This window comes from Heterodontus francisci, chromosome 17 (assembly GCF_036365525.1).
Source record: "Heterodontus francisci isolate sHetFra1 chromosome 17, sHetFra1.hap1, whole genome shotgun sequence".
Taxonomy (NCBI): domain Eukaryota; kingdom Metazoa; phylum Chordata; class Chondrichthyes; order Heterodontiformes; family Heterodontidae; genus Heterodontus; species Heterodontus francisci.
Window position 1 is genome coordinate 74967612 of NC_090387.1, and position 13766 is coordinate 74981377.

The 13766-nt window shown below is 43.0% G+C and overlaps 1 protein-coding gene across 3 annotated transcripts in view; it reads right to left on the reverse strand.

The window, feature by feature from the left end:
- Positions 1 to 13766, reverse strand: part of katnb1 (katanin p80 (WD repeat containing) subunit B 1) — a 59788-nt gene that overhangs the window by 24572 nt on the left and 21450 nt on the right. For 2 of the 3 annotated variants that reach the window (XM_068049697.1, XM_068049695.1), the window contains exons 7-11: positions 11943 to 12058; positions 10064 to 10135; positions 8628 to 8778; positions 3643 to 3830; positions 2028 to 2164 (exon numbers count right to left, since the gene is read on the reverse strand). In XM_068049697.1, coding sequence (XP_067905798.1) covers positions 2028 to 2164; positions 3643 to 3830; positions 8628 to 8778; positions 10064 to 10135; positions 11943 to 12058 — 664 coding nt within the window. The remainder of the gene's footprint in view (positions 1 to 2027; positions 2165 to 3642; positions 3831 to 8627; positions 8779 to 10063; positions 10136 to 11942; positions 12059 to 13766) is intronic. The other variant, XM_068049696.1, reaches the window with a different exon arrangement.

The window sequence follows — 13766 nt, forward strand, 5'->3', positions numbered from 1 at the left end:
CTCGCTGCTTCTCTCTTCTTGGCCACTGGCTCCCACGTCACCTCTCAGCCTTTCGCTCCCCACCTTGTCACTTCAGTGGCTTGTTCCCTGCCCCCGGTCACTTCTTTGGGTGGCACAGAGGGGGAGCAATTGGCCAAAGGGGGAAAGAGACGAGGCCGGGAGTGAGCAATCGGGGGTGGGGGGCATGAAACCTGCAGCATGGGGCCGGGGGGTGGAGGGGGGGGGGGGGTGTCACAGCTATTGAGGGGTGACATCATCATTGTGTGGTGACGTCAGTGCATGCATGCGCGCATTCATACTTGCAAGCTGGCAAATATTCGCATGCACTGATGACATCCGCGATCGCTCAGATATGCTCTGCGTTGTCAGGAGTCACTAAAGACTTTTTTCAACTTTTGCATTTAATGTTGAAGATCTTTCAACATTCATTTCAATACAACTGTGTGCGCCAAAAATAATTGTTCCTACACAACATTTTGAGGTCAATTTGCATCTCATCACTCTGGGCTATTCAGGAAGCAGTATGCTGTGTGTGTTCTGTTGAGACATACGTGTCAGATTCAGTAAAGCAAACTCATTTCAAAAAGTTTCAGATGAAGCTAAACAGGTTTGGCCCAGATGCTTCACTGCAACGATCAGTGGAAAAGCACATAGCAACCATGTGGCAGGAGAACAGACAGGATTTTTGGTTTCACTGTTCTCTGCCCATCAATTTCCACACATTGTGAGGAGGTCACAGTATCTACAAAGGGATACAGATAGGTTAGATGAGTGGGCAAAAATTTGGCAGATGAAGCATGATGTGGGAAAGTGTGACGATGTCCACTTTGGCAAGAAGAATAGAAGAGCAGACTACTATTTAAATGGAAAGAGACTGCAGAATGCTGCAGTACAGAGGGATCTGGGTGTCCTTTTACATGAATCACAAAAAATTAGCATGCAGGCACAGCAAGTAATTAGGAAGGCAAATGGAATGATGGCTTTTATTGCAAGGAGGATGAAGTATAAAAGTAGGGAAGTCTTGCAACAACTGTACAGGGTATTGGTGAGACTGCACCCAGAGTACTGCATACAGTTTTGGTCTCCTTATTTAAGGAGGGACATACTTGCATTGGAAGTAGTTCAGAGAAGGTTCACTAGGCTGATTCCTTGGATGAAGGTTTTGTCTTATGAGGAAAGGTTGGGCCTACACGCATTGGAATTTAGAAGAATAAGAGGTGATATTATTGAAACAGAAGATTCTGAAGGGGCTTGACAGGGTAGACGGTGAGGGAATGTCTCCCCTCATGGGGAATCTAGAACTACGGGGCACAGTTTCAAAATAAGGGGTCTCCCTTTTAAGATGGAGATGAGGAGGAATTTCTTCTCTCAGAGGGCCATTAATCTTTAGAATTCTCGTCCACAGAGAGCAGTGGAGGCTGACTCATTGAATATATTCAAGGCTGAGTTAGACAGATTTTTGATCTACAAGAGAGTCAAAGGTTATGGGGGGCCAGACAGGAAAGTGGAGTTAAGGCCACAGTCAAATCATACATGATCTTATTGAATGGCAGAGCAAAATGGCCTACTCCTGCTCCGATTTCTTATGTTCTTCTGTAATTTCACCTGCAGTGCACTTAAGAAAAAAATTACAAAAAACTTCCCAAAAATGTTTTCAGTGAGATATTTCATAAGTAAGGGTGGATGATATTTTCGTGGGAGGTGAACATTCAAGAGTTTATCAACATGTCCATTTCAAACGCCCCTATGAATCAAAGAAAGACCTGTGACCTTTAGAAATTAAATACAAAATACAAAGTATCGCTTCATTTTTATTCAGTTCATAAGACCAATAAATTAATTGGTAACCTTGGCGAGGACTGTTTCAGCAACTACTGCCTCCTAAGAATGTCACCTTTTCTAAAATGGACAGATTCCACACACATTCTCATGTCCTGAGCACAGTTATTCACTGGATTGAATTTAATAACTGCATAAAATAATGTGATCACTGTAGGCAGAAATACAAAGAAAGACAGATTACTGACCAATGGCATTTTGTGGCTGAAAGATCTCCTTGTATTCCTCTGGGTTTCGAATTTCTGCAGTTGACTCTTTGTCGTCCTTCTCCTCTTCCCCGCTTGGGATGCGTCCTTCACTCTCTGGCTCCTCTTTCACTTTACTACTGAGAAAACGGTTTGCATGTATTTATGGGATGGTGATGGGGTTACAGCTAAACTAGATCAACTAGAGAAAGCTCCTAAAACAGCTAGAGATGGTCCTACTCCGAAGTACGAGGTCCCATTATCCAGGTGTACTTGACACCAAGGGGCCTGAAATATCAACTGAGTCTTTGCCCTGGCAATTTAATATGATCAAAATCTCCCAGTGTTTGAAGTAGGATTTAAATGAAGTACAAAATATTGGCACATTGACATTTTTATGCAATTGGAAATTAGACATTTCTTTCCCCACTATCAATGGCAACTATATGAAACTTTTGTATTGTGTCCACTTGAATTGTGAAAAAAACACCCAGCAGCTTGGAGAGAGCAATAGTGGTGGAAAGCAAATTGGGGTGCTTAATGGGGTATATCACCGAAGCACTTACTAGCACATTGAATAGTTTCCTCTATAGTGCATTAGTATAAATCAGAAAACTGGTTTTCACATTCTATATTAGGCCAATGGATTCCCCCATAATAATAGGAGATAGATACAGCCTCAGGTCGACTGTTTTTATTTTTAATGGGGGTGGATGCAAATGCTAGCCCGAGACATACATTGGCATTTCATGCAATATGTATATAATAATCTCACAGCAAAAATTAAGTCAATATAGAATCTTTTGTTAGAATCTAATACAATAAGACACAGATAAAACTAAATGTGAGAATTAAGACAAATAATTTTTTTTAAAAAGAGGGCTGTGAGGCTGTGGATTGCACTACGTGATTGAAGCAGATGTCAACTTTCAAGAAGTTGAATAAGTGGTTGAAAGAGAGGAGAATAAAGGGATATGAAAACAAGGTAGGCACGGGGGATTAAAACTACTACTCATGTGGGGGTTAAACAGCAACACTGACTGGTTGGACCCAATGACCTTTTTGTGTGTTGCAATTTCTATGTAGTAAACAAGTGCTTACCATGGAAAATCACTTCCAAATGTAGAAATCTCAGGGCAACTGCAAACAAGCTGGCAAAGGAGGGATACACAGTGACAGCAAGAGGCTTAACGAAAGGTATTAAAGTGCCATGGGGTGCTGGAGAAATGCTGAACTCAAGTCAAAATGAACCAGCTTGTAATCTGGTTCAGACACTGCACTTTGTCCTGGCCCCAGAACAAAAGACAAAGGTGTGACAATGGGAATCTTGTCAGACAAGACTTTTTTCTGAAATAGTCAATGTTCTCTGCACCTAGCAAGGCATGTGAGGAGGGCAGAAATAAATAAATATTCAAAGTAGCTCGCTCTTCCCCAACAGCATGAAAGTGCTCCTTTTGGTCTGAAAGGTGCTTGGACAAAGCAAAACCAATGCCTGATAAATCATAACTGTAGAGAAACAACAAATGAAGCAACAAAAAGGAAGCCTAAACTTGAAGAATGTGGAGTTGAAACAAATGTGGGTTCCACTTCACTCTAACTTGAACAAAGACTGCTGTACCTTTGTGGCCTACTGCAAGTGGTTAGTGGCCGTTCGTAGTTGCGCCTGAGTGCAGCTCCTTTTGTCACTGGCAGATTAAACAGCTTTTCATCCTCAACTACACCCTGGACAATAGAACCAGTCTTCTTCACACGATTCAGATCCACTACAAATGTTGAGACTGTCACTTGACTGAACGAAGCTCCAATCTATTATGTAAACAAGGTACCAAGTGAATTAAAATAAAACTTTTGAGGTGAACGGGACTGCAGGAGTTTTCAACATTTTTGCTTCCGAGGACCCCCTCCCATGATATAAAAAAATTCTACAGACCTCCGTAACTCAACAAGTATTTTTTCTGTATAGAAGTTAGTTATACAATTAAACATATATATTTATTTTTGTTTTACTCAATGTGAAACTTGTTGCTGATGCTGAGCAACAATTCTGTCAAGCTGTGGAGGTAGCTTCAACAAGCACCTGCTCATATCACAGTCAATGTTCATCCTGCAAACTTTGTTTTCATTGATGGCATCGCTGGAAATCCGGTTTCACATAAGGAGGTTGTATAAATGGAACGAACACTTTCAATGTTTGATAATACAGTGCCACCATCCACAACTAGCCCAAAATAAACCTGCTGGATCAGAGAATTCACTGGAAAACACTTGCCCTGGTGTGAGGCATTGCTGCCTTGCTCTGGTGACATAAAAAGGGTGGTAGAAGCTCCAGCGTGGCAGATGTTTAACATATCCAGGCATCCATGCGACAGCAGCACCTACCAGGTGCTCAATTGCTCCGAGCATGCCTCTGCATCACATCACAAATAGCAACATTGTGCATCGTTTTACCGAAGGAGAGGTCGGACCTTTCAGCCCCTCCCCCTTTTCTATTTAGGCTTGTTTCCTCTTTTGCACAGGCCCGCTTATACTTAAAACTGCTTTCAAAATAAGTTTAATTTCACTCGAAGCCTGCTCTGTTACTTTTAATCCTCTCCACTGCCAGCCATAGCAGGAGGGATGCTGTTGGTGGTGCTTGGTGATGGCCCAGCAGCACTGCTTCCGTTCCTAACACCTGACACAACAGCTGGGTTTCTAGAGCAAATGGAAGAGAGGAGCAAAATAAAGAGTCAATGCTTCAAGAATCAATGGGAAAACAGTTGCAACAATATGAGCAGATTCTACCAAAGATGACCAGTTAGTCATTATGGTGCACATGCCTTGTGTTTCTCCTTACAATGACATCCCTGGTTCTGCATCCATTCAATCAATTTCCTTTAGTATCTTACAAATTCAGATCAAGTTCCAAAATTCATTTCTTCCAATAAGATTAGATTTAGTTTCTTTAGCCACCACTCACAGCTCAAGCCTAAATCTTCTTTGAACCTTTTCCACTGCCCCACCTCATTTTCCAAGCATAGTGATCACAAACATCAAGTTGCATTTATAAAGCACAATATCATGCGCCTCAAAGTCTCAGTAGTACTATGAAACTTAGTGATTATTGTTAGGTAGGTGAATACAGCAGCCAATTTTCCACACATGATCTATGGAGTAAGAAGATCAACGAGCAGCAAATCTTTGGAGATACTGATTGAGGTTCCTCATATCGCTCTGCACCCACTTCCCCTTTCAGACTTCCTTCTGTATCTGCTCCAGGAAAGAACTCTCCCCAGTTCATTCAGAACTACCCCCTCAAATTCTCAGTTGTTAGCATTTGACCCCTCTGCTCACCACGACATTATTGCAACTACCGATCTGCTCAACTACAACTTCACCTCCACCTTTGACATTCCAGTCCACACGAAAACCATTACTCTCTCTCACCCTAGCCATTCCCCCTGGTCTGTCCTCATCTCTGCTCCCTTACGTCCAAGGGACGCAGACTTGAATGGATATGGCGGACCACTGGTTTAGCCAATCACTGCCAGATCTGTTTGGACCACATAAAGCACTATCTGGTCCTGCTCTCGCCTACAAAAACTGCTTAGTATTCCAGGATTATCCAGGAATGCAAAAGTAATCCCCGACTTCTTTTCTCTACTGCAAGCTGACTTCTTAAAGCCCATTCCCCTCCAATGACAAGTGCGAGGAGTTCATGGTTTTCTTTGCCACCAAGATTTAGACCAGCTGATCATCTGCCTCTGTCACTTCCTTCCTCTAGCCAATCAGGTCAAACTTCCTTCTAAGGCTCCCCTGCCCCAGCCTTGAACTTGTTTCCTTCTCCAGTTTCTCTCCTGTCTCGCCTCATGCCCTCTCCAAGCTCATCTTGTCCACGAGTCCCACCTCCTGTTCTCTCGATCCTATTCCCACTACATTGCTGACCACCTAACTTCCCTTCTTAGCTCCCACTTTGGCAGACATCGTCAACTGTTCTTTCTCCTCAGGTTCAGTCCCTCTCTACTTAAAATCTGCCAGCATCACCCATCTCCTCAAAAGAACCCAACCCTTGACTCCTCCATCCTTGCAAAATACCACCCCATCTTCAAACACCCTTTGCTCTCCAAAGTCCTCAAACTTCTTTTTGCCTCCCAAATTCATGTCTATGTTTGAATCACTCCAATCAGCTATCCAGCCCTGCCATAGTACCGAAACAGCTCTTATCAGAGTCACAAATGACATTCTATGTGACTGTGACAAAGGCAAACTATCTCTTCCTCATTCTTCTTGACCTGTCTGCAGCCTTTGACATGGTTAATCACACCATCTTCTTCCACTGCTGGATGGGACTGTACTCACTTGGTGCCACTCTTATTTATCTAATCATAGCCAGATCATCGTCATCAATGGCTTCTCTTCCCACTCCCTCACTGTTACCTCTGTTTTCCCCCAAGGATCTATCCTTGGATCTCCATTTCTCATCTACATGCTGCCCCTCAGTGACAGTATCCGAAAACATGTCAGTTTCCACGTACACGCTGACGACACCCAAGTTCTACCTCACCACCACATCTCTTGACCCCTCTGTTGTCTCTAAATTGTTAGACTGCTTATCCAACAACCAGTACTGGATGAGAAGAAATTTCCTCCAATTAAATAGTGAGAACACAAACTATGCTCTCTTGCCACCAATTCCACCCTTTTTCCTAGCAACTGTTTGAGGCTGAGACAGACTGTTTGTCAATCTCGGTGTCATATTTGACCCCGAGATGAACTTTCAACCACATAGTCGCACTAAGTCAACCTATTCCAACCTCTGCAACATTACCCACCTCCGGCCCACCTCAGCTCATCTGCTGCTGAAGCCCTCGTCCGTGCTTTTGTTACCTCTCCATATCTCTCTTATCTTCTCCAGCCCTATAACATTGAGATACCTGTGGTCCTCTAATTCCAGCCTCTTGAGCAACCCCGATTTTGATAGCTCCACGATTGGTGGCAGTGCCTTCAGCTGCCTAGGCCCTGGGCTCTGGAATTCCCTCCCTACACCGATCTGCCTCTCTACCTTGCTTTCCTCCTTTAAGACATTCCTTAAAACTTACCTCTTTGACCAAGCTTTTGATCATTGGTCCTAGTATCTCCTTTATGCCTCTGCGAAACACCTTGGGACGTTTTGTTACATTAAAGGCACTATATATATGCAAGTTGTTGTTCAGGGAGAAATCTTGGCCAGAACATCTGAAGAATTTCCCAAGAGACCTCAAATGGGCACACACAAACTATGGTCTGACTACTTGCAATCTAGATATGCTTATACATCTCAATATTAATGCTTTCATTATTTATCTATTACAATGGAGGAACATGTGCAGACTGTTGTCTGAACAGTTGACTTGTTGAATTCTGTTAGGTGCACTGACTCTGGTTTCAAAATTTTTTTGGATCGGTTACCAACTTAAAAATGAAACTAAAAGCTTCAGGGTTCTGGGGAGACAGAACTGGTTGGAACCAGATAATGATTAGATTAGAGATACAGCACTGAAACAGGCCCTTCGGCCCACCGAGTCTGTGCCGACCATCAACCACCCATTTATACTAATCCTACACTAATCCCATATTCCTACCAAACATCCCCACCTGTCCCTATATTTCCCTACCACCTACCTATACTAGTGACAATTTATAATGGTCAATTTACCTACCAACCTGCAAGTCTTTTGGCTTGTGGGAGGAAACCGGAGCACCCGGAGAAAACCCACGCAGACACAGGGAGAACTTGCAAACTCCACACAGGCAGTACCCAGAATCGAACCCGGGTCCCTGGAGCTGTGAGGCTGCAGTGCTAACCACTGCGCCACTGTGCCGCCCTAAAGACACAGTCATTTGACTAGAGGTATATAACTAGAGCTATCCAAGCTCAGATTACAAGACTGGAGAGTTGAAGCAGGCTGCAGGAAGAGCATTTTGCTTCTGGGAGCTGGCCATTGGAAAATGAGCTGCAGCAGCTGCTGCTTTTGGTGACGAAGAAATACTGGTGGATCCATGCCATCGAGACCATCATTAGCAGATCCAAGGAGGCGACAAAACCTGAACAATGAAGGGAAGAGTGCAGCGCTCGCTATTGCCAAGAAGACATTAAATCGGTGACTGCAGGAGCTGGAAATCTAGCTGAAGTTCTGAATTTTGAAGAACTTTGTGGCTGTCCAGTGCTATCTTTGCTGAATGGATTGCCCAGTAAATGTGCGAGATCTATCTTTGTTGTACCTGATAGCTAGTCTGTAATCTGCAAACTAAATATAGACTGTAATTTATCTGTTATTTCATGTTTAATTTATGTTGATTTTGGTTTGATTGTTAGAGCAAAGGTTATAAAAGTGAAATCTTGTCTTTGTTTTTTTTCCAATGGGGGCTGTTCGGTAAATTCGGTTCTTTTGGTTTGTTGATCTCCATGGAGATCATAACACATTCATATCTATTTTCTTAGCTGTGCAATTTCCTCTTGGCATCATAATTCCTATTAACACTATATAAGTTTCTTTTTATTTCTCATAAGAAATTCCACTACTTAAAGAGTAGGGCTTCTCAGGGCAGCTTCCTGAAGCTCTATACACATGCATATGCAATACATACCAATTGATTGGAACAGATGGCAAGGTCCGCTGCTCTACCCCAGTTAACTGGCAGTACATCAAAGCAACGGGGAGGCTCCCAGCCGTAAACATGCAACGAATCCTGAGAACCACTATAGAGACAACAGCCATCTGGGTTGAATAAGATACACCTTAAACAAAAGCAGAATGAGAAAATGAATGTTCTGATGAAAGGTCACAGATGAAATGTTAACTTTGCTTTTCTCTCCACAGATGCTGCCAGACCTGCTGAGTTTTTCCAGCACTTTCTGTTTTTGTTTCAGATTTCCAGCATCTGCAGTATTTTGCTTTTATTATGAGAAAATGAAGGCATTGCCGCTTTAACAGTTTCTTCAACTCAAACTCAAACTCCTCCCAATCATTGCAAAGCTAGATTAATTTCATGGCATCTCACTGAAACATGTGACAACTGCAGTGAATTATTCAGTTCCCTCAACTATCAGGAAGGTCACGGTGTTTAAAATTTATACTCAACCAACAGAAGAGGGCACCCTATATCAAAGCATACTTACAGTCAACAGAACATGGAATGAGAATACACAGATCAGGAAGGTCTCAGGTTGAACCTGAACAGAGTTACCTGTTCTCAGTTGGTGCAGTGGCAAGATACTACAGTTAGCCTCATTGACCCTGGGTTAAGAATGTGGAGTGGGAGAAATCAACAAGGATTCCCAGTCACGAGTACAAAGCCCTGCTGGAAAGCTCATGTGTGCAGATGCCAGGTGAGGACAGGATCAATCTTGACTGTGATGTCACCCCCTGCAAATGGCTTGCCAATACTAAGCAGTCTAGGCTCAGAGTAGTCACTCGAACAAGATATTGGCAGGATACTAGGATCCATGGAGCATAACTCTGAATGAATCACTGCCTTCAGAAGAGGGGAGAAAACTGGGAGCAACAAAAAGGATGGTGCTCAGCATCAGGGCACACTTCTCAGCCAATAGAACAGGTCACCCTGTAATGGTGGAAAATGGCAGGCTAAAACTTCAAGAAAAGCAAAATACTGCAGATGTTGGAACTCAAATAAAAACAAAAAATGCTGGACATATCTAGCAGGTCAGGCAGCATATATAGAGAGAGAAGCAGTTAGTATTTCAGATTGATGACCTTCTGACAAAAGGTCACAGACCTGAAACATTAACTCCATTTCTCTCTCCACAGATGCTGTCTGACCTGCTCAGTATTTCCAGTATTTCCTGTTTCTAATCTGGTGGTATATCTGTAGTATGGCACATCACCAACAATGTGGCAAACACAATTTAAAAAGCTCAGTCACTGCCGCTTCAAAATAAACGTGCGGTTGTGAGTAGCACTTGCACCCATTACCCAACTCCCGTAGCATAGACACATTCACAGTTCACTGAGCTGCAATGCAGTTTAGAAACACACCAACCCTCTCAACATAGCCCCTCATACCTGACAGGAGTGCTCTCTACTTCCGTGCAGCTCACCATTTTAAACTTTTCTAGATCCCAAAACTTTATCGTTCTGAAAGTGAGGGGAAAAATAGGGAAATAAGTTCTTATGGAACATCAGTGTAGAGTATGGTCTCTCTATCCAATCATTACTGTATCCATTTGCAAACTGCCTTTAGAACTGATGGGTCAGGAAAATTATTTTTACATGATGAATTTTCAGGTTAAATACATTCAAGAACAAAACTTTTACAACATGGCAAGTAGAAAGGGGAGACCAATGGGGTTATTTACTTCAATGTTTGTTTTGTTTACCTAAATCACTGCCCCAGCACAATTGCTGATTATTTCACAAATTAATAAATTTGATTGCAAGTTGAGTGAATCAACAGCTTAAACCTACTGCCCAACGGATTAACTCAGGGCCCTACAGTGACTCCACCTAAAATACAGTCAACAGCACTGTGCAGCAGATTTTCCAACCAAGTCCATTTCTGCTACTGTGGTGTCTGAATCGGGCCCTGACTCACTTTAAGCTGAACACAACACCCAGATACAGGGCGGCGCAGTGGTTAGCACCGCAGCCTCACAGCTCCAGGGACCCGGGTTCGATTCCGGGTACTGCCTGTGTGGAGTTTGCAAGTTCTCCCTGTGTCTGCGTGGGTTTTCTCCGGGTGCTCCGGTTTCCTCCCACAAGCCAAAAGACTTGCAGGTTGATAGGTAAATTGGCCATTATAAATTGTCACTAGTATAGGTAGGTGGTAGGGAAATATAGGAACAGGTGGGGATGTTTGGTAGGAATATGGGATTAGTGTAGGATTAGTATAAATGGGTGGTTGATGTTCGGCACAGACTCGGTGGGCCGAAGGGCCTGTTTCAGTGCTGTATCTCTAATCTAATCAATCTGGGCCAGTCTATTTTTAAACAAGCTATTTACAAGCAGAGGGGGAAATACCTCTTTCTTCTGAGCTGCTGCTATTAAGGGAATAGCAAAAAGGTTTCTCAGTCAATTTTAAGGCGATACAAAAGTAAAAGACTAGTATTTTTATGGAGTCTTTTACAACCTCACAATGTCTCAAACCAATTTACAGCTGCTTGCATTCATATAGCACCTTTAAAGCTGGCATTAAAGTACTTTTGAAGTGTAGACACTGTTGAAAAGTAGGAAATGTGGCAGTCAGTTTGCACATAGCAAGGTCCCACAAACACCAACACGTTTATGACCAGATAATCTGTTTTGATGGTGTTGATTGAGGGATAAAAGTTGGCTAGGACACCAGGGCGAACTGCCCTGCTCCTCTTCAAAATAATGCCAAGGGGTCTTTTTTGTCCACCTGACAGGGTAGATGGGTCCTGGGTTTAATGTCTTATCTGAAAGATAGCACCTCTGGCAGCGCAGCAATCGCTCAGTACTAGATTTTGTGCTGGTGTGGGTATTGAGCCACAACCTTCTGACTCAGGTGAAAGTACTACCAACAGAGCCACGGCTGACACTGTATAAAGAGAGCATATAAGAGGGAAAAAAAATAACAGAAGTATTTAATAGGTAAGAAACAAAAGTGGGGAAAGTGCTTTAAAGGCCTGAATCCACTCATTTGCAAATTACAACTCTGTACCTTTAACATCTTCTACCTCTAAAGTGCATCAAGTTTAGGTAAAGTGCATTTTAAAGTCAGCTCGTAAATAGCTATATTGGAGGCAAAGTTCATTTTCATTTTTGGCTGCTAATAGTGTCATTTATGTAGATAAAAGGCTACTTTCCAAATAAGTTGAACACCATCACAGAGAAGCATGTCTGAAAACTTAGAAGTTAAGTTTCATTGCTGTTGATCCAAATTGTGAGCATCAGTAGCTAATCTCAAAGCAGCATCCATTCTGACCTGTCTGAGCTGCCTGAAGCCAGCAGATACTCGTTGGGGTGGAACTCCACAATGTTTACAGGTCCAGTGTGGTCCGTGAATTCTGTTAGAATTTTTGCCGCCGACAAATCCCACAACTGAATACAAAAAAATTGGGGAAAATAAATACACTAAAGATAGAAACTCCTTCCATTTTCATGGATTTAGGTACATGACAGGTAAATTTCACTAGTATTATTTCTCAATGATAGGTTTGTTTCCTATTTGGGAATTAAAGCCTATAGACCCATCACTAGTTTAAATTTTATAGACCCCCTCACTATAAATCCAGACATCTTCATTTGTGTATATTTATTTTCTAAATGTACAGAGCATAACATTAGTGTTTGGTAATTTTTGTAATCGTTAGACAAAGACTTCAGCACTGAAGAATGGACACTTATTTCCACCTTAGTATCCAGTCTCAGCAACAAGCACTTCCAAGACACACACACTGGCTGAATGCATAAAAAAAAATTCTCCTTCGATACTAACAATATACCTTAAAAAAGGGGGGGAAAGTTCAAAGGATTGTTTTTCTTAAAGATCCTCACCACTGCTTACTCGAAAAATACAGCTTGGCATTTAAATAAAAAATCAAATTTTACCTCTGAGATCCAGAATGCATATCAATTAATCAGCTAAATTAAAACAGTAACTTACAGCATCTGAGGTGCTGAAGTCACCAAATTTTTTTTAATTCATTCATGGAATGTGGGCGACGCTGGCCAGGCCAGCATTTATTGCCCATCCCTAATTGCCCTCGAGAAGGTGGTGGTGAGCTGCCTTCTTGAACAGCTGCAGTTCATTTGGGATAGGTATACCCACAGTGCTGTTAGGAAGGGAGTTCCAGGATTTTGACCCAGCAACAGTGAAGGAACGGGCGATATAGTTCCAAGTCAGGATGGTGTGTGACTTGGAGGGAACGTGCAGGTGGTGGTGTTCCCATGCATTTGCTGCCCTTGTCCTTCTAGTTGGTAGAGGTCGTGGGTTTGGAAGGTGCTGTCTAAGGAGCCTTGGTGCATTGCTACAGTGCATCTTATAGATGGTACACACTGCTACCACCGTGCGTCGGTGGTGGAGGGAGTGAATGTTTGTAGCTGGGGTGCCAATCAATCGGTCTGCCTTGTCCTGGATGGTGTCGAGCTTCTTGAGTGTTGTTGGAGCTGCACCCACCCAGGCAAGTGGAGAGTATTCCATCATACTCCTGACTTGTGCCTTGTAGATGGTGGACAGGCTTTGGGGAGTCAGGAGGTGAGTTACTCGCCGCAGGATTCCTAGCCTCTGACCTGCTCTTGTAGCCACGGTATTTATATGGCTACTCCAGTTCAGTTTCTGGTCAATGGTAGCCCCCAAAATGTTGATAGTGGGGGATTCAGCGATGGTAATGCCGTTGAATGTCAAGGGGAGATGGTTAGATTCTCTCTTGTTGGAGATAGTCATTGCCTGGCACTTGTGTGGTGCGAATGTTACTTGCCACTTATCAGCTCAAGCCTGGATATTGTCCAGGTCTTGCTGGATTTCTACACGGACTGCTTCAGTATCTGAGGAGTCACGAATGGTGCTGAACATTGTGCAATCATCAGCGAACATCCCCACTTCTGACCTTATGATTGAAGGAAGGTCATTGATGAAGCAGCTGAAGATGGTTGAGCCTAGGACACTACCCTGACGAACTTCTACAGTGATGTCCTGGAGCTCAGATGATTGACCTCCAACAATCACAACCATCTTCCTTTGCGCTAGGTATGACTCCAGCCAGCGGAGGATTTTTGAATGGATTTCAATTTTTTTTTTTAGAGAGTG